The 24,598-nt window shown below is 44.4% G+C and overlaps 1 protein-coding gene across 1 annotated transcript in view; it reads left to right on the plus strand.

Moving 5' to 3' along the window:
• LOC144595184 (serine/threonine-protein kinase DCLK1-like) overlaps nucleotides 1-24,598 on the plus strand; it is a 121,908-nt gene that overhangs the window by 61,639 nt on the left and 35,671 nt on the right. The window contains exons 4-8 of the mRNA XM_078402345.1: nucleotides 1,373-1,475; nucleotides 5,560-5,679; nucleotides 18,094-18,188; nucleotides 21,496-21,574; nucleotides 22,605-22,713. Of these exons, the coding sequence (XP_078258471.1) occupies nucleotides 1,373-1,475; nucleotides 5,560-5,679; nucleotides 18,094-18,188; nucleotides 21,496-21,574; nucleotides 22,605-22,713 (506 nt within the window). The remainder of the gene's footprint in view (nucleotides 1-1,372; nucleotides 1,476-5,559; nucleotides 5,680-18,093; nucleotides 18,189-21,495; nucleotides 21,575-22,604; nucleotides 22,714-24,598) is intronic.

Below are 24,598 nucleotides of genomic sequence, written 5' to 3' on the forward strand. Positions count from 1 at the left end.
ATTATCCATGGGAAGAGCTGAACAAATAAATGTTCAGTAGTGCAAGCTGTGTGCTATATTCATTGGCAGAACACAGAACATGGAACTGCACAGAAACAGGCCCTTTGGCTCAATGTATGTGCCGAACGTGATGACACGCTAAACTAATTTCTTCTGCCTGTACGTGATCCATATTCCTCCATTCCTTGCATATCTATGTGCTTATCTAAAAGCCTCAAATGCCACTATCATATCTTCCTCTACCACCACCCCTGGCACTCATCATCCTCTGTGTAAAAAAACAACTTACCTGGCACATCTCCTTTAAACTTTGCCCCTCTCACCTTAAAGCTATGGCCTCGAGAGTTTGACATTTCCACCCTGGGGGAAACAGGCTCCGATTGTCTATGTCTCTCATAATTTTAGATACTTTTATCAGGTTTCTTTTCAACCTCTGACATTCTGAAGAGGTGGGGTGGGGCAAAGCTGGCCAGTGATAGGTGGACACAAGGATGTTTCTTTACATTTATACAGCCATCTCTAGTTTCCTCTGCTGATGTATAGATTATTAAACACGTATATTGTTGATGATATTTTGAAAGAAAGTAATAAAACAGGCAGTACTGACACTTTTATTAAATTTCATTCAAATTAAACCAGCGTCCAACTGGTGCTGTCTGGAGACTCTGCTGGGAATGCTGATAGATTGCGCACTAGGTTGATTCCATGCCACACATTGATCAAAGTTATAGGACAATCGCTCCCCGATTTACGTAACAGTCGCATCGCACGCACCCTTGTGTAAATCGGATGTTATGTAAGTCAGAAATAGCAGCGCTACTGCACACGCGTAAATTCACTATTCATTGTATCGTTGGGTATTTTGAAAACTGATATTGCCAGGCTCTTGATTAGTAAGGGTGTCAAAGTTTATGGGGAGAAGGCAGGAGAATGGGGTTGAGAGGGAAAGATAGATCGACCATGATTGAATGGCAGAGTAGACTCGATGGGTCAAATGGCCTAATTCTGCTCCTATGTCATCGGAGACCTTCGAACTACCTTTAATCGGATTTTACTGGACTTTATCTTGCACTAAACGTTATACCCATTATCTTGCATCTGCACACTGTGGACAGCTTGATGTAATTATTTATAGTCCTTTTGCTGATTAGATAGCAGGCAACAACAAAAGCTTTTCACTGTACCTTGGTACACATGACAATAATGAACAAAACTAAACTAAAAATAATGGTCTTGTGCATTCACCTTATCTATTCCCCTGATAATTTTATACACCTGTATACGATCAGCCTCCTGCATTCCAAGGAATAAGAACCAAGTCAAAAGATTTCTGCTGGAATTTCTCAGACATGTTCATGTTCTTCCTCTGCAGGTGATATGCCTTCAGGATTTTTTTGGTGAAGATGACATATTTGTTGCCTGTGGCCCCGAAAAGTTCCGCTATGCACAAGATGACTTCTCACTGGATGAAAATGGTGAGTTTCCCTCAGCATGCAAACTGAGGGCAGACTATTTTCTAAATGGGGAGAGAATTCAGAAATCTGAGGTGCAAACGACTTGGGAGGGTTGGTGCATGATTCTTAAACAGTTAATTTGCAAGTCGAATCGGTGGTAAAGAAGGCAAATTCCTTCTTTACTTCAAGAGAACTAGAATATAAAAACAGGGATGGAATGCTGAGGCTGTATAAGGCACTGGTCAGACTGCATTTGGAGTATCGTGAGCAATTTTGAGATCCCATATCTGAGGCATTGGAGAGGGTCCAGAAGAGGTTTATGAGACTGTTCCCAGGAATGATTGGGTTAATGGATGATGAGTGTTTGACGGCACTGGGCCTGTACTCACTGGAGTTTAAAAGGATGAGGGGCAATCTCATTGAAATGTAATTAATTGTAAAAGGCCTGGATAGAGTGGATATGGAGAGGATGTTTCTATGAGTGGGAGAGTCTATAGCCTCATAATAAAAGGTCGTACCTTCAGAAAGGAGATGAGGAGAAATTTCTTTGGTCAGAGGGTGGTGAATCTGTGGAATTCATTGCCACAGATGACTGTGGAGGTCGTCATTAGATATTTTTGAGGTGGAAATTGACAGATTCTTGATTAGTAAGGGTGTCGGGAGTTATGGGAGAAGGCAGGAGAATGGGGTTGAGAGGGAACCATAGTTGAGCCATGATTGAATGTCGGAGTAGACTCCTATAACTAATGAACTTATGAAGCTTTCCAAAATAGACCAAATGTTCGAGTAAATTGTCAGGTCATCCGAGAACAAATGCAGGATTTTGACAGTGTTATTACCCCAACCCAACCCATTGAGAACACGACTCATTCTAATGGAGGCAGCTAGATTGAAAGAATTTTGTTTGTTCTATTTTGTTAATATGTGTGCTTAAGGCCAAGATTCTTAATTCATGAGTTAATTGACAAAAATTATTCTGATTAACAATACAGGGCATATCAACAGTATTATAATAAAAGCAATTTAAACATTTTAGATTTAATAACTATGCGTAGTTCTCCCTGTGGACACGTGGGTTTTCTCCAGGTGCTCTGGTTTTCTCCCACATCCCAAAGAAGTGCGAATTTGTACATTCATTTGCTCTCTGAAAATTTGTCCCCTAATATGCAGGGAGTGGATGAGAAAGTGGGATAACACAGAACGAGTGTGAACGTGTGTTTGATGGTCAGTCTGTTCTCGGCAGGCCAAAGAGCCTGTTTCTATGCTGTATCTTTCAAGTTAATGCAATTCATTGTCCTATAACATGAGAAATTTCAAGTCTTGGGGTGCACAGAGACTTTCAGAATCCAGATTGGGCAATTATGCAGATTGTGCAACCTCCCTTCCATTGACTCCATTTATCCTTCATGCTACCTCAGCAAGGCCACCAGCATAATCATGGACGAGTCATACTCGTTAACAGTCTTACACACATTAATGGTCACTCCCTCTTCTCCCCTCTCCCATCAGGCAAGAGGTACAGAAGTATGAAAACGCACACCTCCAGATTCAGGGACAGACTATTCCCAACTTTTATCAGGCAACCATTCTATCAATTTCCCTCCTGAGATAAATAAAGTTATATCGTATCAGCCATTCCAGAGAGTGGTCCTGAGCTACCATCTACCTCATTGGAGACCCTCGGACTATCTTTAATCAGACTTTACTGAACTTTATCATGCTCTAAGCAGCATCCCCTTTATCCTGTATCTGCACACTGTGGATGGCTCAATTGTAATCATGTATCATCCTTTCTTTGGCTGGATAGCACACAACAAGAAACTCTTTACTGTACCTTGATATATACTCACAATAATAAAATAAAATAAAACTAACTGATCATTCCTCAGCCTCCTGCACCCTAAGGAACAAAGTCCTAGCCTGCTCAACCTCTCCCTATAGCTCATGCCCTTGATTCCTGATAACATCCTTGTAAATCTCTGCACTCTGCTTGACAACATCCTTCCAAAAGCAGGGTGACAAAAACTGAACACAATATTCCAAATGTGGCCTCACCAACGTCTGGTACAACTGCAACATGAGCTCCCAACTTCTATACAATATATAAACATAAAATGCTGGAGTAACTCAGTAACTTGGACAGGCAGCATCTCTGGAGAGAAATAATGCGTGATGTTTCGGGTCGAGGCCCTTCTTACACTCAATGCTCTGACTGATGAAGGTCAATGTGTGAAAAGCCTTCTTGATCACCCCATCTACCTGTGACGCCACTTTCAAGGAACCATGTACCTGCACTCCTAGATCCCTCTACTCTCGGGCCCTGCCATTCACTGTGTATGTCCTGCCCTGGTTTGACTTCCCAAAATACAACATCTTGCACTTATCTCCATTAAACTCCATTAACTGTTCCTCGGCCCACTTGTCCAGCTGATTAAATTCTTGTCATTGACCCTTATTAATCATCTTTGCTATCTGTTACCACCCACATTAGTGACATTTGCAAACTTGCTAATCATCTTTAAACACTCTGATCCAAATCATTGATATAAACCATAAAATGGGCCCAGTAGCGATCCGTGGCATACAATTAGTCACGGGCCTTCAGTCCAAAAAACCGCCATCCACCATTACCCTCTGATTCATATGATCATAATATCATGTGATTGTAGAATTAGGCCATTCGGCCCATACGCCCATTCATGAACCTTTTCATGAAGCCAATTCTCTTTCCAGACTTTCCAGCCCTGGATCCCATGCGATCTTACTTTCCAAAGTAGCCTTCCATTTGATCAATTTCCCTCCTGGGATAAATAAAGTTTTATCGTATCGTATGTGGAACTTTGTCAAATGCCTTGCTGAATTTCATGTGGACAACATATCATCATCAACATTTTCATTACTTCTTCAAAAATCTCAATCAGATTAATAAGAAATTATCTCCCATGTACAAAAACATGCTGACTGTCCCTAATCAGCCTCTGTCTATCCAAATGCACATATATCTTATTCCTCGGAATCCTCTCCAGCAACTTGCCAATGTTAGAAGTTTGGCTCACTGGTCTCTGGTTCCATGGCTGTTCCTAGCAGCCCTTCTTAAATAGAGCCACAACTTTGGCCATCTCCAATCTTCCGACACCTTGCCCGTGTCTAATGATGACTCATAAATCTCAACCAGAGCTCCTGCAATTTCTTCTCTAGCTTCCCACAGTATCTTGGGATATATCTGATCATACTTAGGCATATGTCATCAGCTCTAGAGGATTTATAGACTGCAGTGCCATCAATTTCCCAGACACTTTATTTTTTTTTACCCTTGGAGAGGTTCATGGATGGGAAAGGCTGAGAGGGACATGGGCCAAACGTGGGCATGTGGGACTGGCTTAGATGGGGTATTGCTGCGTTCCAGCAGTGCTGGAGATCAGACATACACACGGGTCTTTGGAGGCATTCCAGAGGCATTGGAGTGTTGAACATGGAACAGTACAGCACAGGAACGGGCCCTTTGGCCCACAATGTTTGTGCTGGACGTGATTCCTAGTTGATCCAAGATGGTGCCCAAGCCAGGCGATTCTCTGTGTGCTGGCCACAGAATTGGATCTGCAATCGCACTTTACAAACTATTCATTCTTTTATACCTCTACTCCTGTACATTGTGGACGACTTGATTACAATCAAATATTGTCTTTCCGCTGACTGGTTAGCACACAATAAAAGCTTTTCATTCTACCTTGGTACACGTGACAATAAACTAAATTAAACAAAACTAACTTAAACTGATCTCATCTGCCTGTACATGATCTAGATCTCTCTATTACCTGCACTTCCATGTGTCTATCTAAAAGCCTCTTAAAAAACACTATTGTATCTGCCTCCACCACCACACTGGCAGTGCATTCCAGGCAACCACCACCCTCTGTATAAAAGAATTTGCCCCACACATCTCCTTTAAACTTTGTCCCTCTCACCTTATAGCTGTGATCTCTAGTGTTGGAGGTATCCACCCTGGGATAAAGGTTCTGAATGTCTACCCTATCGATGCCTCTCACACGAGCTCTTTTGTGATTTTGAAATTGTATCTCTTTTATGAATTTCTCTGCATCCACAGAATGTCGGGTTGTGAAGTCCACATCGTACACCAAGGTCCCTGGAGCCAGCGGACAAAGCACTGCCATGAAGACCCCTGGTCCCTCGCGACGCAGCAAGTCTCCGGTTTCCACGGGCTCAGGTATTCGTGGAACAATCCTATATGTTCTTACATCCTATAACAGGGTGGTCACGGTGGCACAGCGGTGGAGTTGCTGCCTTACAACGAATGCAGCGCCGGGCACCGGGTTCGTTCCCGACTACAATGCTGTCTGTATGGAGTTTGTACGTTCTCCCCGTGACCTGCGTGGGTTTTCTCCGAGATCTTTGGTTTCCTCCCAAACTCCAAAGACGTAGAGGTTTGTAGGTTAATTGGCTTGGTAAATGTAAACATTGTCGCTGGTGGGTATAGGATAGTGTTAATGTGCAGGGATCGCTGGTCGGTGCGGACCCAGTGGGCTGAAAGGCCTGTATCCACGCTGTATCTCGAAACTAAACTAAATTAAACAAGGGTGGCAAGCACAGTAGTGCAGTGGGTAGAGCTGCTGTCTCACAGAACCAGTGGCCCAGGTTCAATCCTGACCCCTGTAAGGGGTTTCTGCGCCGAGCTTTCGCCCGACCTAAGGTCCCTGTGCCTTGCTCCGGTCCCTCGACCAGGCCGCGCACACTGGTTCCCCGTGAGTGGTTCGACCCACTCACCCCCTACGGTTCTAGACACTGGACTTAGATGCAGGAGCGTTGATAGTGCAGAAAATTCAACCAGACCAGATTTGAAGACCAGGGTTTAAACGGAAAAGGCTTTTATTGAGCACTTGGGACTATGGTACATGAATGCTTTGACACAGTTCTATAAGACATATGCACAATTACATGAATACTTTGACACAGTTCTATTAGACATATGCATAATTACATGAATACTTTGACTCTGAATCATAAACGCACTGTTCTATAAGACATATACTTGACTGTAAGATGGGGAACGTACGACACATCGTAAAATTGGCCAACACATATTCACTTACACCCACGTTAATTAAACCACCCTCCCCTCTACACTAAACTGTCCAGGATGTGCAGGATCGGGGTACAAGCTCACCATGGGGCTATTACTGGGGTTACTGGCTGTTCGTGCTGCTTCCTCCGATGTTTTCCGTGAGTGCCGTGCTTGTTCCGTGAATTTCTTCCTTCCGTTCTTCCTTCTTTTACCGTGCTGTGCTTCGGTTCCCGTGTGTGTCTTGCGTGAGTTCTTCTGACTTGAAAACCCAAAAATCGTGGCCAGTTATACTAATCCTGACCCGTCTTATCTCCCGCCAGATCTCGGGATCTCTTTGTTTCAAAGATAGGTTTCGAGTTTTCTCTTTGTTCTGCGTTATGTCCGGGGGTACCGGTGATGGCTAGACGGTCTGTTAATCTGTTTTTCGTTAAGAGGTGATGGGTTTAACTGGTTTCCCATCACCTGCCAGGTAGGTTTCTATGGGCTATTGTGCACCCTTAACGGGATTAACTGTGTAGGTCGGCTTGGGGCATTGTGAAGCATGCTGATGTCAGCGCCCCAGTGTCTGGACTTCGACCTGGTTTCGCGGGTTTCTGCACGGCCAATATCCATCTAATGTTCTGGCCGTGGCTTTGCAGAAACCTAGAGACTGGGCTGTGGGGTTTTTGCTTTTGTGGCTGGTCACGAGGTCCCGCGGCCATCTTGGGACCCACTGATTGTGACATCCCTTGTTAAAAAACTGACCGCAGCCTTTCTCTGCTATCAGCCCCAGTCCCGTATAAAATGTCCAAACTGCAGCTCTTTGGTTTTGTTGATTGCAGAATGAGGGAAAACTTCTCAAATCTTACACCCCGAGTGCTGTTTGTATGGAGTTTGCATATTCTCCCTTTGACTCTGATTTCTTAGACAGTAGAAACATTAATTTTAAGGTGATGTGGGAATGATTTAATAGGATCCTAAGGGGTAATCTTTTTACACAAAGGGTGGTGGGTTTATGGAACGAACAGCTGGTGGAGGTCGTTGAGGCAGGTACTATCATTATTTTTAAGAAACATTTGGACAGGTACATGGATAGGATAGGGTTAGAAGGATATGTGCCAAGCACAGGCAGGTGGGACTAGTGTAGGTGGGACATGCTGGCCGGTGTGAGCTAGTTGGGTCTGTTCCGCTCTGTATGACACTATGACTATGACAACTAATCGCAGCTGCCTTCATTTCTCTCCACCACCTGGTGTTATTCCAGTGTGGAGAATATATTTGGGTAAATTGAGAACGAATACATCAGCTTAATGGTTAATTTTGAACATAGAACAGTAGGCGTACAGGAACAGGCTCTTTGGGTCCACAATGTCTGTGCTGAACATGAAGCCAAGGTAAATTAATTACATCTGCCTGCACGTGATCCATATCCCTCCATTCCCTGTACATCCACGTGCCTATCTAAAAATCTATTAAATACTCCTGTCATGTGTGCCTCCATCACCACCCCTTCCAGGCACCCACCATCCTCTGTGTAAAAAATCATCCCGCACATTTCCTTTAAACTTTGCCCCTCTCACCGTAAAGCTATGCCCTCTAGTCTTTGATATTTCCATCCTGGGATAAAGGTTCTAACTGTCTTTCTTATCTATGCCTCTTACAATTTTATATTCTTCTATCAGGTCTCCCCTCAGCCTCGGGTGTTCTAGAGAAAACAAACCCATTTTGTCCTTGTAGCTAATACAATAGACAATAGACAACAGATGCAGGAGTAGGCCATTCGGCCCTTCGAGCCAGCACCGCCATTCACTGTGATCATGGCTGATCATCCACAATGAGTACCCCGTTCTTGCCTTCTTCACGTATCCCTTGACACCACTATCTTTAAGAGTTCTATTTAACTCTCTCTTGAAAGCATCCAGAGAATTGGCCTCCACTGTCTTCTGAGGCAGAGAATTCCACAGATTCACAACTATGTGAGTGAAAAAGTTTTTCTTCATCTCCGTTCTAAATGGCCTACCCCTTATTCTTAAACTGTGGCCCCTGGTTCTGGACTCCCCCAAACCAATCCCTTAATAATCTTATATGTTTCAATCCTTCTAAATTCCAGTGTATACAAGCCCAGTCGCTCCAATCTTTCAACATACGGCAGTCCCGCCATCCTGGGAATTAACCTAATGAACCTACGCTACACTCCCTCAATAGCAAGAATGTCCTTCCTCAAATTTAGATACCAAAACTGCACGCCATACCTCAGGTGCCGTCTCACTAGGGCCCTGTACAACTGCAGAAGGACCTCTTTGCTCCTATACTCAACTCCTCTTGTTATGAAGGCCAACATGCCATTAGCTTTCTTCACTGCCTGCTGTACCTGCATGCTTACTTTCAGTGACTGATGCACTAGGACACCCAGATCTCAATGTACTTCCCCTTTTCCTAACTTGACACCATTCAGATAATAATCTGCCCTCCTGTTCTTACCACCAAAGTGGATAACCTCACATTTATCCACATTAAACTGCATCTGCCATGCATTTGCCCACTCACACAACCTGCTCAAGTCTCCCTGCATCCTCACAGCATCCTTCTCGCAGTTCACACTGCCACCCAGCTTTGTGTCATCTGCAAATTAGCTAATGTTACTTTTAATTCCCTAATCTAAGTCATTAATGTATATTGTAAATAGCTGCGGTCCCAGCACCGAGCCTTGCTAGTCACTGCCTGCCATTCTGAAAGGGACCCGTTAATCCCTACTCTTTGTTTCCTGTCTGCCAACCAATTTTCTATCCACGTCAGTACACTACCCACAATACCATGTGCTCTAATTTTGCCCACTAATCTCCTATGTTGGACCTTATCAAAGGCTTTCTGAAAGCCCAGGTACACTACATCCACTGGCTCTCCCTTGTCCATTTTCCTAGTTACATCCTCAAAAAATTCCAGAAGATTAGTCAAGCATGATTTGCCCTTCGTAAATCCATGCTGACTCGGAACGATCCCGTTACTGCTATCCAAATGTTCCGCTATTTCTTATTTTATAATTGACTCCAGCATCTTCCCCACCACTGATGTCAGGTTAACTGGTCTATAATTTCCTGTTTTCTCTCTCCCTCCTTTCTTAAAAAGTGGGATAACATTAGCTACCCTCCAATCCCACGGGAACTGATCCTGAATCTATAGAACATTTGAAAATGATCACCAATGCGTCCACGATTTCTAGAGCCACTTCCTTAAGTACCCTGGGATGCAGACCATCAGGCCCTGGGGATTTATCAGCCTTCAGTCCCATCAGTCTACCCAACACCATTTCCTGCCTAATGTGAATTTCCTTCAGTTCCTCCGTCACCCTCGGACCTTTGGCCACTAGTACATCTGGGAGATTGTTTGTGTCTTCCTTCGTGAAGACAGGTCCAAAGTAGCTGTTCAACTCGTCTGCCATTTCCTTGTTCCCCATAATAAATTCACCTGCTTCTGTCTTCAAGGGACCCACATTTGCCTTAACTATTTTTTTCCTCTTCACATACCTGAGGAAGCTTTTACTATCCTCCTTTATATTCTTGGCTAGCTTACCTTCGTACCTCATCTTTTCTCCCCGTATTGCCTTTTTAGTTATCGCCTGTTGCTGTTTAATCCTCTGGCTTCCCACTCATCTTTGCCATGTTATACTTCTCTTTTATTTTTACACTGTCCTTGACTTCCCTTGTCAGCCACGGGCGCCTCTTGTTCCCCTTAGAATCTTTCTTCCTCTTTGGAATGAACTGATCCTGCACCTTCTGTATTATTCCCAGAAATACCTGCCATTGTTGTTCCACCGTCCTCCCTGGGTCCGTTTCTTTCCAGTCAACTTTCGCCAGTTCCTCCCTCATGCCTCCATAGTCCCCTTTGCTCAACTGTAATACTGACATTTCCGATTTTTCCCTTCTCCCTCTCAAATTGTAGATTAAAACATCATATTATGATCACTGCCTCCTAATGGCTTTTTTTTACCTTGGGTTCCCTTATCAAATCCGGTTCATTACACAACACTAAATCAAGAATTGCCTTCTCCCTGGTAGGCTCCAGTTCAAGCTGTTCTGAATCCATCTCGGTGGCACTCCACAAACTCCCTTTCTTGGGGTCCAGTACCAACCTGATTTTCCCAGTCTACCTGCATGTTGAAATCTCCCATAACCACCGCAGCATTACATTTGTGACACGCCAATTTTAACTCTTGATTCAACTTGCACTCTCTATCCAGGCTACTGTTTGGGGGCCTGTAGATAACTCCCATTAGGGTCTTTTTACCCTTACAATTCCGCAGTTCTATCCATGCTGACTCTACATCTCCTGATTCTATTTCACCCTTTGCAAGGGACAGAATATCATTCCTTACCCCTTCTGCCCACCTGTCTGTCTTTTCGATAAGACGTATACCCCTGAATATTCAGCTCATGTCTCTGTAATTCCCACAACATCATACTTGCCAATATCTAACTGAGACTCAAGCTCATCCACTTTATTTTTTCTACTTCGCGCATTCAAATACAACACTTTAACTTCAGTATTCACCTCCCCTCTCACCTCCCCTCTCAAACCAGTCACTACTTAATCCAGGCAACAGTCTTTCAAACCTCTTCTGCACCCTCTCCAAAGCCTTATTATCCATTGCAAAAACATAGCCATGCAGCACGGAAACAGGCCCTTCAGCCCAACCTGTCCATGCTAACCAATCTAAGCTCGTCCCATTTGCCTGCATTTGGCCCATATCCTTCTAAACTACCTCCTTTCTGTGTCATGGCCAACCTGTGCATCTTCATTAGTCCTTACCTTCCACCCCATCAGCCGTCGCATACAACACATAATGCTCCAAATTTTTACCACCTCAAACAGGATTCCAACACTAGTTACATCTTCCCATCTCCATCCCTTTCTGCCTTCTGCAGAGACCGTTCCCTCTGACACTCCCTGTTTAACTCATCCCTTCCCACCCAAACCACCCCCTCCCCAGGTACCTTCCCCTGCAACCACAGAAAATGCAACACCTGTCCCTATACCTCCTCCCTCGACTCTGTGTAGGGACCCCTATAGCCCTTTCAGGTTAGGCAGAGGTTCACTTGCACCTCCTCCAACCTCATCTACACTATCCGTTGTTCAAGATGTGGACTCTTGTGCATTGGCTCTAACTTCAGGTAGCCCTGGCATTCCATCTCTCTCTATCCCTCCTTTCCAAGTCGCACTAGCTTTTCATTTTCACCTAACTAACAGCTAACAATGATCTGTTTCCTTTATCATTGTTACTTTTATGCATTCTTTCAATCATTGTTCTTTATCTCTCCATCTCAACATCACTCATCATCCATATCTCTTGATTCCCTTATCCCTAACCAGTCGGAAGAAGTGTCTCGACTGTGTGCAGTTTTGGTCTCCTGATTTGAGGAGGAGCATTCTTGCTATTAAGGGAGTGCAGCATGGGTTCAACAGGTTAATTCCCGGGATGGCGGGACTGACATATGATGAAAGAATGGTCGACTGGGCTTCTATTCACAGGAATTTAAAAGGATGAGAGGGGATCTTAAAGAAACAAATAAAATTCTTAAGAGATTGGACAATCTTAAGAGATTGTTGAAAAAAGTTCCCAATTTTGGGGGAGTCCAGAACTAGGGGGTCACAGTTTAAGAATAAGGGGTAGGCCATTTAGGACTGAGATGAGGAAAAACCTTTTCACCCAGAGAGTTGTAAATCTGTGGAATTCTCTGCCACAAAAGGCAGTCGAGGCCAATTCACTGGATGTTTTTAAGAGCGAGTTAGATATAGCTCTTAGGGCTAATGGAATCAAGGGATATGGGGAGAAAGCAGGATTTTAGATGATCAGCCGTGATCATATTGAATGGCGGTGCTGGCTCGAAGGGCCGAATGGCCTACTCGTGCACCTATTTTCTACGTTTCTATGTTTCTCTGGATGCTCCGGTTTCCTCCTAGATCCCAAAGACGTGCGGGTTAGTGGACTTCTGTAAATTGTCCTCTGTGTGTCGGATAGAACTAGTGTGAAAGGGGTGATGGCTGGTCGGTACAGACTAGGTTGGGCTGAAGGGCTTGTTTCCATGCTGTATCTCTAAACTAAGCTAAACTAATTGTGGGCTGAAGAGTCTGTTCCCGTGAATATACATATTCTACGTTCTATGTATTGAGTTGGGGTGTCACATTTTGCAGACTGGTTTCTCACTTCACATATAAATGCAGTGAAGCTGTCTGACGCAGTCTTCTCCAAGCCAGTATAATTGTGCAGCAGTGAAGAGTAGGTGTCTGTGCAGACTTATGTACGTCACGGTCGCTATAGAAACTAACAGTGTAGCCCATAACACAGGAGAAAAGCGTTTTATGTAATGGTAAGTCATCAGCAAATGGTATTGAATCAATGTGCCTTTTATGGGCATTCCGCCTCGTTCCTTCCTATTACTAGTAAAGCTTACAAAACAAGGATCTGCAGATGTTGGTTTTTCAAGGAAACACACAATGTGCTGGAGTAACTCAGCGAACCAAGTACTCTGGAGAATGTGGATAGGTGACCTTTCAGGTCGTGACCTTTCTTCAGACTGACTGCTGGGGTTGGGGGGGGGGGGGGGGGGGAAACTGGAGGAGTGGAGAGCTAGTTGTTACTTCTAAACCTTACTCTTGGTGTTTACCATTAGCTGGCTTTCCTGTGAGTTCTTTGTGTCCCAATCTTGCAGCTCCACTGTGAATTCTCCTCAAGGTACACCCACTTTGAAGAAGTTCTCCTCTCTCCATAGGGAGTTCTGTGAGACCCTCTCTCACTGCTCCCCCTCTGTGATTCCTGCTGCTGTCACAGAGTCATACAGCACGGAAACTGGCTCCACTACTGACCAGCTGAGTTCCACCCACACTTTGTGTTTAACTGGAAATATTCAGCAGATAAGGAGGTTGAGTTATGATTGAATAATGATGAAAGGTCACTAAAATGAAAGATTAAATCTGTCTCTCTGACTCTCTGCCACTGCCACTGTCATTGCCTCTCTGTCTGTCCGTCTTTTTGTCTCCGTCCCTCTCCGCCTCTCTTCGTCTTCATCTCCGTCTCCCGCGCTGTAAAGCAGCAACTCTACCAACTGCGCCACTGTGCCGTCCTCTCACAAATACTTTTCGAGAACCTGTTTGCAGTCAGCTGTTGAAAAAAAAATTAAAATGCATTTACTGAGAGTGTTGTTTCTTTCTACTCCCATTATTGAATTTAGAAAGCAACTTTAGTTGCATTGCTTACAGCCACAGTTTACTATGAGTTCAGAAATAAAAGCAAATGACGATTTTTGTGAAAAGAGAATTGTGGGTCTGAATGACAATTGCTTCAAAGGCCTCATGTTAATATAATTGTTGGTATGACCTTCAATATGAAGCACTAAACAGGAAGAGGCTTCAGATATTGGTGTTCTGCTTGGATTTTATTGAATGGAATAAGAAGCATTAGTCTTGCGTTAAATAACATCTTTTAGTTTGGTTTGGTTTAGAGATACAGTGCAGAAACAGGCCCGGCCCACCCAGTCCGCACCGACCAGCGATCTTTGCATATTAACACAAGCATACACACACTGGGTGTGGGTTGGTGTGTGGGGGGTGTGGGGTATTTTTGTAAACCAGCATCTGCAGTTCCCTGTGTCTCTCGTTATCTTGTACTCTACTTCAAAGATTCAGTTCCCTTGACTTTAGTAGAACTGAATTTTGGAATCGGTACACTGTTTACTGTCCCTGAGTGATATGTCTAAAGCCATAAACAGATGACTAATTCCACAATGAAATCAAGTTAAACTGATTGGTTTTTGTTGGTTATCTGCACTTGGTTTAGCTTGTTTCTGGATTAATCATTACTGAGGCGTAGTTCTGGGGATCTGTAGAGTTATACAGTGTGGAAACAGGCCCTTCGGCCAACTTGTTCACACCAACCAACACTTCCCATCTACACTTCCTGTCTGCCTGCATTTGGCCCATATCCCTCTAAACCTGTCCGATCCATGTACCTGTCAAAATGTTTATTAGACAGTACCTTAATAGATAGTACCTGTCTCAACGACCTCCTCTGGCAACACGTTCCATACACCCACCACCCTTTGCGTGAAAAAGATACTTCTCAGATTCCTATTAAATCTTTCCCCCTTCACCTTAAACCTATGCCCTCTGGTTCTTGGTTCCCCTACTCTGGGCAAGAAACTCTGTGTCTTCCTGATCTATTCCTCTCATGATTTTATACGCTTGTAAATGAACTGTAACCTAAAGAACCTGAAACCTAGTGGTTCAAGTGGCATGGTTACATGCCAGCATTGATCTGACCTAAACGCCATTGACAAGTAAAGTGAAGTAGAATTCTGGATGACTCATGTGCCATGGGAGGATGTTAGATGAATCATGCATTTGTATCCCAAGTCATTTTATTTTTCATTTGTATTATCAAAGAGGGGAAGCGTGGCTTAATGTGCTGGTGCTTGGGGTTGTTTTAATTGACAACGATGATGCAGCCTTAAGCAGCCACCTGAACCACCCACTCTCAAATCACAGACGTCAGTCTTGCGCACTTGCCTGTGAGAGCTGCCTCTTGCTCGGCATTCGCTGCGAGCAGGGGCTTCAGCTGAGAAGCTGCATCCCAGCAGCTTTGTTCCATTCCACTTGTCCCTCTCACTTGAAGCTTCGTACAGTCAGCGCTGAGTCTCCCAACATCGCAGGGGAAGGTGTTTCATGTGTTGAAAATTAGCTGTTGTAATGAAGTACACTGAAGGTAGGTAAATGGAGCATTCTCATCATAAAATGTATTACACTTTAACAAGTCACTGATCTTGTGTAAATGTTTGTGTATTATCCTACAGTGACCAAATATTCCTTTACCTTAAAATGGCTAGAGTAAACCAAGTCATGTTAATTCCACACATTTTATTTCTCTGAAAACTGTTTCCTTAAGTTCCTCTGGCAAGTCAAACTGTTATATTTATATACCCAACAGTAAATACATTGGATTCTCCAGTTTTAAGTAATGCCTCAGTTACCCCCTCTCTCTGTCACTGTGCCCCCCTTCCCACCCCATCTATTACCCATTTCACATGTTATCCCACTACTCTCCTCCCCCACCCCCCATCCACCCATATCCTTCCCTCCGACCTTACATTCCACCCCCTCTCACCTTATCTGATGCCCTTTTGTATCCTTTTATCCTCCAGCCTTTGTCACTTACTCCATCCATTTGTCAATCACCCCCCCCCCCCTCACCTGTATCCACCTATCACTTATAGTCACAAAGTGCAGGAATAACTCAACAGGTCAAAGCAGCATCTCTGGAGATCTCTGGAGAGGCAGGCTTTGTCTTGCCCCGCCTCTCGTTTCTAGATTTCGCCCCCTACTCCATCAGTCTGAGGAAGGGTCCCGACCCGAAACATCTGTCAATTCCCTCCACAGATGCTATGTTCCTCCAGCACTTTGTATTTTGCTTGAGTTTCCCCCATCTGCAGTTCCTTGTGTCTAAATTATATTTAAAAGTATGCTTTAAAAAAAAAAAAAATTACATATCTGATTGAGCACTTCTGTTGAATATGGATAAGGTACTTGCGACCTTCTGGAAGGTCAGGCAATTAAAAGTAGGCACAAGTCTGACGAACGGTCCCGACCTGAAATGTAACCTCTCCATGTTCTCCAGAGATACTGCCTGACCCACTGAGGTACTTTAGCATTTTGTGTCTTTTTGCGCAGGTAATCATAAGACCACGGAACACAAAGAACTGTAGATGCTGGACTCATGGGGTTTGGTGGAAAGGTGTAGGGAAGGGGAGTATAGGTGCAGGGAGGGGGGATATAGGTGCAGGGAGGGGGGGCTATAGGTGCGGGGAGGGGGGATATAGGTGCAGGGAGGGGGGATATAGGTGCAGGGAGGTAGAGGTGCAGGGAGGGGGGATATAGGTGCGGGGAGGGGGGGATATAGGTGCAGGGAGGGGGGATATAGGTGCGGGGAGGGGGGGATATAGGTGCAGGGAGGGGGGATATAGGTGCAGGGAGGGGGGATATAGGTGCGGGGAGGGGGGGATATAGGTGCGGGGAGGGGGGGATATAGGTGCAGGGAGGGGGGATATAGGTGCAGGGAGGGGGGATATAGGTGCAGGGAGGGGGGAGATAGGTGCAGGGAAGCAGGGTTATAGGTACAGAAAGGGGGCAGTTATAGGTACAGGGAGTAGAGCGGTAGAGTTGCTGCCTTACAGACCTGGGTTCGATCCTCACAGGCATGTCTGTATGAAGTTTGTACATTCTTCCTGTGACTGTGGGTTGCCTTCGGGTGCTCTGGTTTCCTCCCACACTCCAACGACGTACAGATTTGCAGGTTAATTGGCTTTGGAAAAATTATAAATTGTACCTAGTGTGTAGGATAGTGTTGGTGTACGGCGTGATCGATAGTGCGGACTCGATGGGCCGAAGGGCCTGTTTCCGTGCTGTATCTCTAAAGTCCAAAGTCACCCAAAGGAAATCCACGCGGTCACAGGAAGAACTTGCAAACTCCACATAGACAGCACCCGAGGTCAGGATCGAACCCGGGTCTCTGGGGCTGTGAGGCAGCAGCTCTACTCGCTACGCTACTGTGCCACAAGGGATTGCTGTACCCGACCATTCCAATTCCCCCTTCACCAGTAATCACCCATATTGGATATTACCTCATGACCATTACTATCGCGTTCCTTTGAAATATTTCAGCATCCACCATGGAAGATTTTCGCTGTTGGTGAAAATATGGACAGAAATATTGTAATTTTGTTTTGAATAAAATGAAAATTGTTTGACTTATTAGAGTCATAAATGCCTCAACTCTGCAAAGCAGCTGTTGTTGTTCCTATATTGAAAGCATGTATTTGCTTGCTTCTACCATACACAATCAAGCTTGGCTCTGTAGAAGGGTCCCGACCTGAAACGTCACCTACCCATGTTCTCCAGAGATGCTGCCTGACACGCTGAGTTACTGCAGCACTTTGTTTTGTAAACCAGCATCTGCAGTTCCCTTTTTCTACAAGGTTGAGTTTTGTATCTGGTCAAGAGTCAAGTGTGTTTTATTGTCATATGTCCCGAAACAGAACAATGAAATTCTTACTTACAGCAGCACAACAGATATGTAAACATCGTACTCTGTCGAACCCGTAATAAGCAACATCAAAAAATTATATAGATTTTTAAAAACTGACAAATAAATGGACAACAACAGTGCAAAGTCAAAAACAATATCCGCAAGTCTCTGTAGTTCGGAGCCTATTTGGAGGTTGTAGTGTTTAATAGCATGATGGTTGTAGGGAAGAAGTTGCTCCGGAACTTGCATATTACAGTTTTCCGGCTCCTATAACTTCTTCCCGATGGCAGGAGTGAAATGAGAATGCAAAACAAAGTTTTTCACTGTAGCTCAGTACATGTGACGATAACAAACCTAAACCTACACTTGCTCTGGCAGCTCGTTCCAGTTACCCACCACCCTCTGGATGTTTCCCCTTGAGTTATATTTCCTGTGCATTGATTGCTCTATTGTGCGGTGTTCTAAATTTCCCGCTGCAGTAGTTCTGACATGGTTCCTTCTTCTTTCAGTGAACGGAGGCCCAGGCAGCCAGCTTTCTACTCCACGCTCCACCAAGACACCAAGCCCATTGCCCACAAGTCCAGGCAGTCTACGCAAGCAGAAGGTGAAAGGAAAATTCCCAGTTTCATATATGCTCGTATGTTGTTCAGTTATTGATCATCAATGCATAGGAGCAGAATTTGTCCATTTGCTCCATCGAGTCTACTCCACCATTCAATCATGGCTGATCCATCTTTCCCTCTCAACCCCATTCTCCTACCTTCTCCCTATAATGTTTGACACCCTTACTGATCAAGAACCTATCAAACTCTGCTCTAAAAATATCCAATGACTTGGCCACCACTGTTTATGAATGAATGAATGAATTCCAAACTAACTAATGAATTCCAGAGATTCACCACCCTCTGACTGACAAAATTCCACATCATCTCCATTCTAAAGGTATGTCCTAAGGCTGTGCACGTCTGGTCCTAGATCTCCCACTACTGGAGACATTCTCTCCACGTCCACTCTATATAGGCTTTTCATTATTCATATAGGTAGCTTTACTAAAGAAATCTGATAGATATTCAAAGGGAGTCATTAACTCTGGTGGCACAGTGGTGTGGCTGGTGGAGCTGCTGCCTCACAGTGTCAGAGACCCAGTTTCGATCCTCACTTCGGGTGCTGTCTGTGTGGAATTTGCACCTTCTCCCTGTGACTGCATGGGTTTCCTCCAGGTGCTCCATTTTCCTCCCACATCCCAAAGACGTGTGGGTTTGTAAATTAATTGGCCCTCTGTAAAATTGCCCCTAGTGTGTAGGGAATGAATGAGAAAGTGGGATAACATAGATCTAGTGTTGAACGGGTGATCAATGGTCGGCATGGACTCAATGGGCCGAAGGGTCCGATTCCATGCTGTTATCTTCAAATTAAACTTTACGCCAAAGATGGATACAAAATGATGGAGGAACTCAATGGGACAGGCAACATCTCTGGAGAACGTCACCTATCTGTGATGTTTTGGTTCGTGACCCTTCAAGGGTATGAATTATTCATTTTCCTACCCATTTTATCCAGAGACGCTGCCTGACCCAATGAGTCACTCCAGCATTTTATGTCTATCTCTGGTATAAACCTGCATCGGTAAATCCTTTTGGTTGCATTGTATTTACACCAGATCTCTCACCGATAAGTTCGTCATCAGTGAATTGATGCAGACAATCAGAATATCCCTGAGTTTGTTGTGAATGGGTGGACTGAAAGCTAACAGAATTTAATTTTCAATCAGCACAATGCAGCTGGAAAGACAATGTGCCATTCTGTGGTGCATCTCTCCGGGACGTATGCCCCGACTCTTCATCCATGACCCGCGCTCTGTGGGAGACTCAGTGTCAAGGGACAATGGAACAAAATGTCTGAAGCTTTGTTATGTAATAGCTTCACATTTAACCATTCTTATCCCTTTATATTTTTGTTTAATTTCTGCCTGAAACCAGAGTGAGGAATTGCCAATTAAAATTCAGTCTTTTTAACATCATACTTTAAATGAGGTGATGAACACTTATTGGGATTACGGGGAGAAGACAGGAAAAATGGGTGTTGAAAGGGAAAGATAGATCAGCCATGATTGAATGGTGGAGTAGACTTGATGGGCCGAATGGCCTAATTCTGCTCCTATAACTTATGAATTTATGAATACATAATCAGGAAATAAACACTGAAACAATAATGGAGCCTTCAGCAATATTAAGGGAGAACGGGACTGTTGGATGTCAGGATGTCACGATGCAGCTTTGTAGGATTTTGGTTCAGCCGCATTTGGAGTACTGCTTGCAGTTCTGGTCATCCCATTACTGGAAGGGTGTGGAGGCTTTGGAGACGGTGCAGAGTAGGTTTGCTGGAATTGTGCCTAGATTGGAGGGTATTAGCTGTAGGGAGAGGTTTGTCGGACTTAATTATACAGTATTTATCAGGGATGTCAGTAGCTGAGGGGAGACCTGATAGAAGTGTATAAAATGAGGAGAGGCATCGATAGGGTAGACAGTCAAAATCTTTTTTCTAGTGGAAATGTCCAAGACTAGAGGAGATAGCTTTAAGGTGAGAGGGGGAAAGTTGAAAGCAGATTTGCAAGGCACGTTTTTTACACGGAGGGTGGTGGGTGCCTGGGTTGGTGACGGCAGTGGAGTTTAGGAAGATTTTGGATAGGCACATTGATATGCAAGGGCTGGAAGGATATGGATCATGTGCAGTCAGAGATTAGAAATGGGTGTGCAATGGGGTAGGTGGGGGGGGGGGGGCTTGCCTTTATAGAAGTCTAGGGGTAATGCTATTCACCTCTCCCTAAACTCTGAATACCTAGAGTGATCTTTTAGTTTGCAATTAATTCTCATCTTGTAAAGAGACCAAGGTTTAGGGAGGGATATTTTACTTGATCTGGAATGTGCAACAAAGTTTGGTGAAAGTTTGATTGTTTCTGGGCACCATCAGGAGATAAAAATCAATCCCCAATCCCCAATAACCTTGGACTAAAATTTTGCATTTCAATTCTTTGTAATTGACATAAGGTAGAAGAAATTGATGTTAAAATCTGATTTAAAATATTAGAATTGCATTGAAATGAATTAATGAAAAATGCAGCTAGTATCCATGTTATCCCCCTTTCTCATCCAGTCCCTACACACTGGAGACAATATACAGAGGGACAATTAACATACAAACCCGCACATCTTTGGGATGTGGGAGGAAACCGGAGCACCCAGAGGAAACCCACACGGTCACAGGGAGAACATGTAAATTCCACACAGACAGCACCTGAGTCAGGATCAAACCTAGGTCTCTGGCGCTGTGAGGCAGCGGTTCTACCAGATTAATAATTTCACACGGCAAGTTACACGTGCACTATTCAATGCTCTTAAGACTGACCTTTTCTTTAGGATTGAAATCAAACCCTGGTCACTTAACCAAGGGCGAGTCTCGCCCCGGACATTCCCTCATCTCCCCTCTCCCATCAGGCAAGAGGTACAGAAGTGTGAAATCGCACACCTCCAGAATCAGGAACTGTTTCTTCCCAGCTGTCATCAGGCAACTAAACCATCTCACCAACAACTGGAGAGCAGTCCTGAGCAGTCCTCTGCCACATTGGAGACCCTTGGACTATCTTTAATCAGACTTTACTGGCTTTATCTTGCTCTAAATGTTATTCCCTTTATCATGTATCTGTATACTGTGGATGGTACGATTGTAATCATGTACAGTCTTTCCGTTGACTGGTTAGCATGTAACAATAGCTTTTCACTGTACCTCAGTACAAGTGACAATATACTAAACAGTGCAGTGATTGCACAGTTAATGCAGATAGGCAGGTAATGGCATTCAATTGTAATATGTTCACTTACTGCAATAACATTTCTTTTTGTTGCTATTCTCAGCACACTGGATCCTCAACATCCTTGGCATCGACCAAAGTCTGTAGTTCCATAGATGGCAACAATGCAGCGGGTTGTGAAGGTACCTGTGCAAGACCATTCCTATAACACGTAATATCGCAACGTTCATCTACCACAGTGCTCGGTTTTCCTCTAATATATTGTGTAGTTGGCTGTGTGGAATTTGTTTTATAAGGAGACACAGGAAACTAACCTTGAGAAAAACACAAAATAGCTCAGTGGGTCAGGCAGCATCTTGGGGGGAATGGACAGGCGACATTTCGGGTCGGGACCCTTCTTCACATTGATTACAGGGGTGAGGGGAAAGCAAGCCCGAAGAGTCTTCTAGCTTTCTTTTCCCCCACCCCTGTAATCAGTCTGAAGAAAGGTCTCATCAGTTTATACGTTCATAAGTCATTGGAGCGGAATTAAGCCATTCAGCCCTTTGAGTCTACTCCACCATTCCATCATGGCTGACCTATCTTTCCCTCTCAACCCCATTCTCCTGCCTGCTCCTCATAACACCTGACACCCTTACTAATCAAGAACCTGTCAATCTCTGCTTTAAAAATGCCCAATGCCTCGGTCTTCACAGCCATCTGTGTCAAAGAATTCCACAGATTCACTACCCACTAGCTAAAAAAAATCCCTCCTCATCTCCCTTCTAAAGGTACATCCTTTTATTCTGAGGCTGTGTCCTCTGGTCCTAGACTCTCCCACTAGTGGAAACATCCTCTCCACATCCACTCTATCCAGGCCTTTCACTTTCTGGCAAGTTTCTATGAGATCCACCCTCATGCTTCTAAACTCCAGCAAGTACAGGCTCAGAGCCATCAAACGCTCCTCATACGTTAATCCACTCATTCCTGGGATCATTCTTGTTGTCTTGACCCAAAACTTTGCTTGTCCATGTTCTCCAGAGATGCTGCCTGACCCGTTGAGTTAATCCAGCACTTTGTGTCTATCTTTGGTTAGCCCTCACAATTAAAGGGAATATAAAACGTTCTTCGCTGACAGTGAGGGTAATGACTGGCAGTAATTTTCAAACCTTTATGCATGAAACTCCAGTTTTCATGACGTCCCCAAGAGTTTAACAAGTCCGTTTCTTGCAGAGGGAGTGGAAGAAGTGTTCCAAGTGCCAACATCTATAGCTGAACGTTACAAGGTTGGAAGAACAATAGGGGACGGAAATTTTGCAATCGTGAAAGAATGCATAGAAAGGTTTGTATGAGACGTCTGCTGAAATAGGCATCGTATGTTTTCTCTGAAATGCCAAGGGTGGAGGGGAGACCCAATGGAAGTATGTCAAATTATGAGAGGCACAGGTAGGGTAGACAGATAGAATCTTTTTTCCTCCTGGATGGAAAAGTCAAAGACCAGAGGGTGTAGTTTTAAGATGAGAGGGCAAAGTTTAAAGGAGATATGTGGGGCAAGTTTCGATAGATAAATGATGGTTGACAGATGGAACGAGCTGCCAGAGGAGGTAGTTGAGGAGGCTACTATAACAACATTTAAAATAATTTGGACAGGTACATGGATAAGAAAGGTTTAGAGAGATATGAGCCAAACGCGGGCAAATGGGACTAGTTTGGATGGGGCATCTTGGTCTGCATGGATCGGTTGGGTCAAAGGGCCTCTTTCCCTGCTATATGACTCCGTCTCTGTGAGAGAGTGATGAGTGGCTGGAACGTGCTGCCAGAAGCTTTTAGATAAGCACGTGGATATGCAGGGAATGGAGAGATATGGGTCACATGCAGTCAGAGGAGATTAGTTAACTTGGCATCATGTTTGGCACAGACTTTGTGGGCCGAAGGGCCTGTTCCTGTGCTGTACTTTTCTGTGTTCTATATATGTTATATTGGGTTGGATTTTCCTGATGTTGCATGAGGAATCAGTGATTAACAAGCACAATTAAGTGATAGAAGGGTCAGGGCATTAGTTACCACATTTCCTTTTGCAGGCACAATTGTCAATGAGGTTGAACATTTCTTGCCTTCTGCATGATTTCCTGATTCATAATTGACGGGTGATCAATTATAGGAGCTTACTTTTGTTTAGAAATATGCTGTGGAAAGAGGCCCTTTGGCCCACCGACACCCCACTGACCAACGATCATCCGTACACTAGTTCTATCCTACACACTGGAGACAATTTACAGAAGCCAATTAACCCACAAATCTGCACCTCTTTGGAATGTGGGAAGAAACCGGAGCACCCGGGGAAAATCCACGTGGTCACAGAGAATGTATGAGAAAGTTGGCTAACATCGAACTAGTGTGAACGTGTGATCGATGGACAGCGTGGGCTTGGTGGGTTGAAAGGACTGTGCTGTGTTTTTCAATTTAAAAAAATGAGGGTATGGGTAAGTGCATTTTGCTGAGGGCATGTGGGCCAAATAAATAGCTCAGATAAAGAAAAACTCAGGCAGCTCAGTTTATCTCATTAATGAAAATCTATGGGGGGGGGGGGTTAAAATGGATAATGTACCTGATTTGCCTGTTAAGAAGGATTGTTTCTTGAATAATTTTAGTCTGACTGCACATCAATTGCAATTGGTATTTAAAAGACATTTGGACAGGTACACGGATAGGAATGGTTTAGAGAGATATGGTCCAAACGTCGACAGGTGGGAATAGTGTAGATGGGGCATCTTAGTCGGCGTGGGCAAGTTGGGCTGATGGCCTGTTTCCATGCTCCATGACTCTCTGACTCTGACCACAAAGTGCTGGAGAAACTCAGCAGGTCAGGCAGCATCTGTGGAGGGAGTGGACAGACAAAGTTTTGGGTCGGGATGGATGGATTGGGGGGGGGGGGGAGAGCTGGAAAAGAGAGGTGTGGGCAGGACAAAGCCTGGCAAGTGAAAGGTGGATACAGGTGAGGGGGTGATTGACAGATGGGTGGAAAGAGCTAGAGATGAAAAGGAGGCAAAAGGGTGGGAGAGGAAAGAAAAGTGAAATGTAAAGCACGAGGAATGGATATAGGGGAAGGGGATCAGGGTGGGTAGGGGGGCGGAATGGTGGGAGAAATAGGTGTTCATTGGATTTGGGAAGAGGGGTGGGAAACGTTGGGGGGGGGAGGGGGGGGGGTGTTGCTTGAAATTGGAGAA

The sequence above is a fragment of the Rhinoraja longicauda genome, chromosome 7 (assembly GCF_053455715.1).
Source record: "Rhinoraja longicauda isolate Sanriku21f chromosome 7, sRhiLon1.1, whole genome shotgun sequence".
NCBI classification, from domain to species: Eukaryota; Metazoa; Chordata; class Chondrichthyes; order Rajiformes; family Arhynchobatidae; genus Rhinoraja; species Rhinoraja longicauda.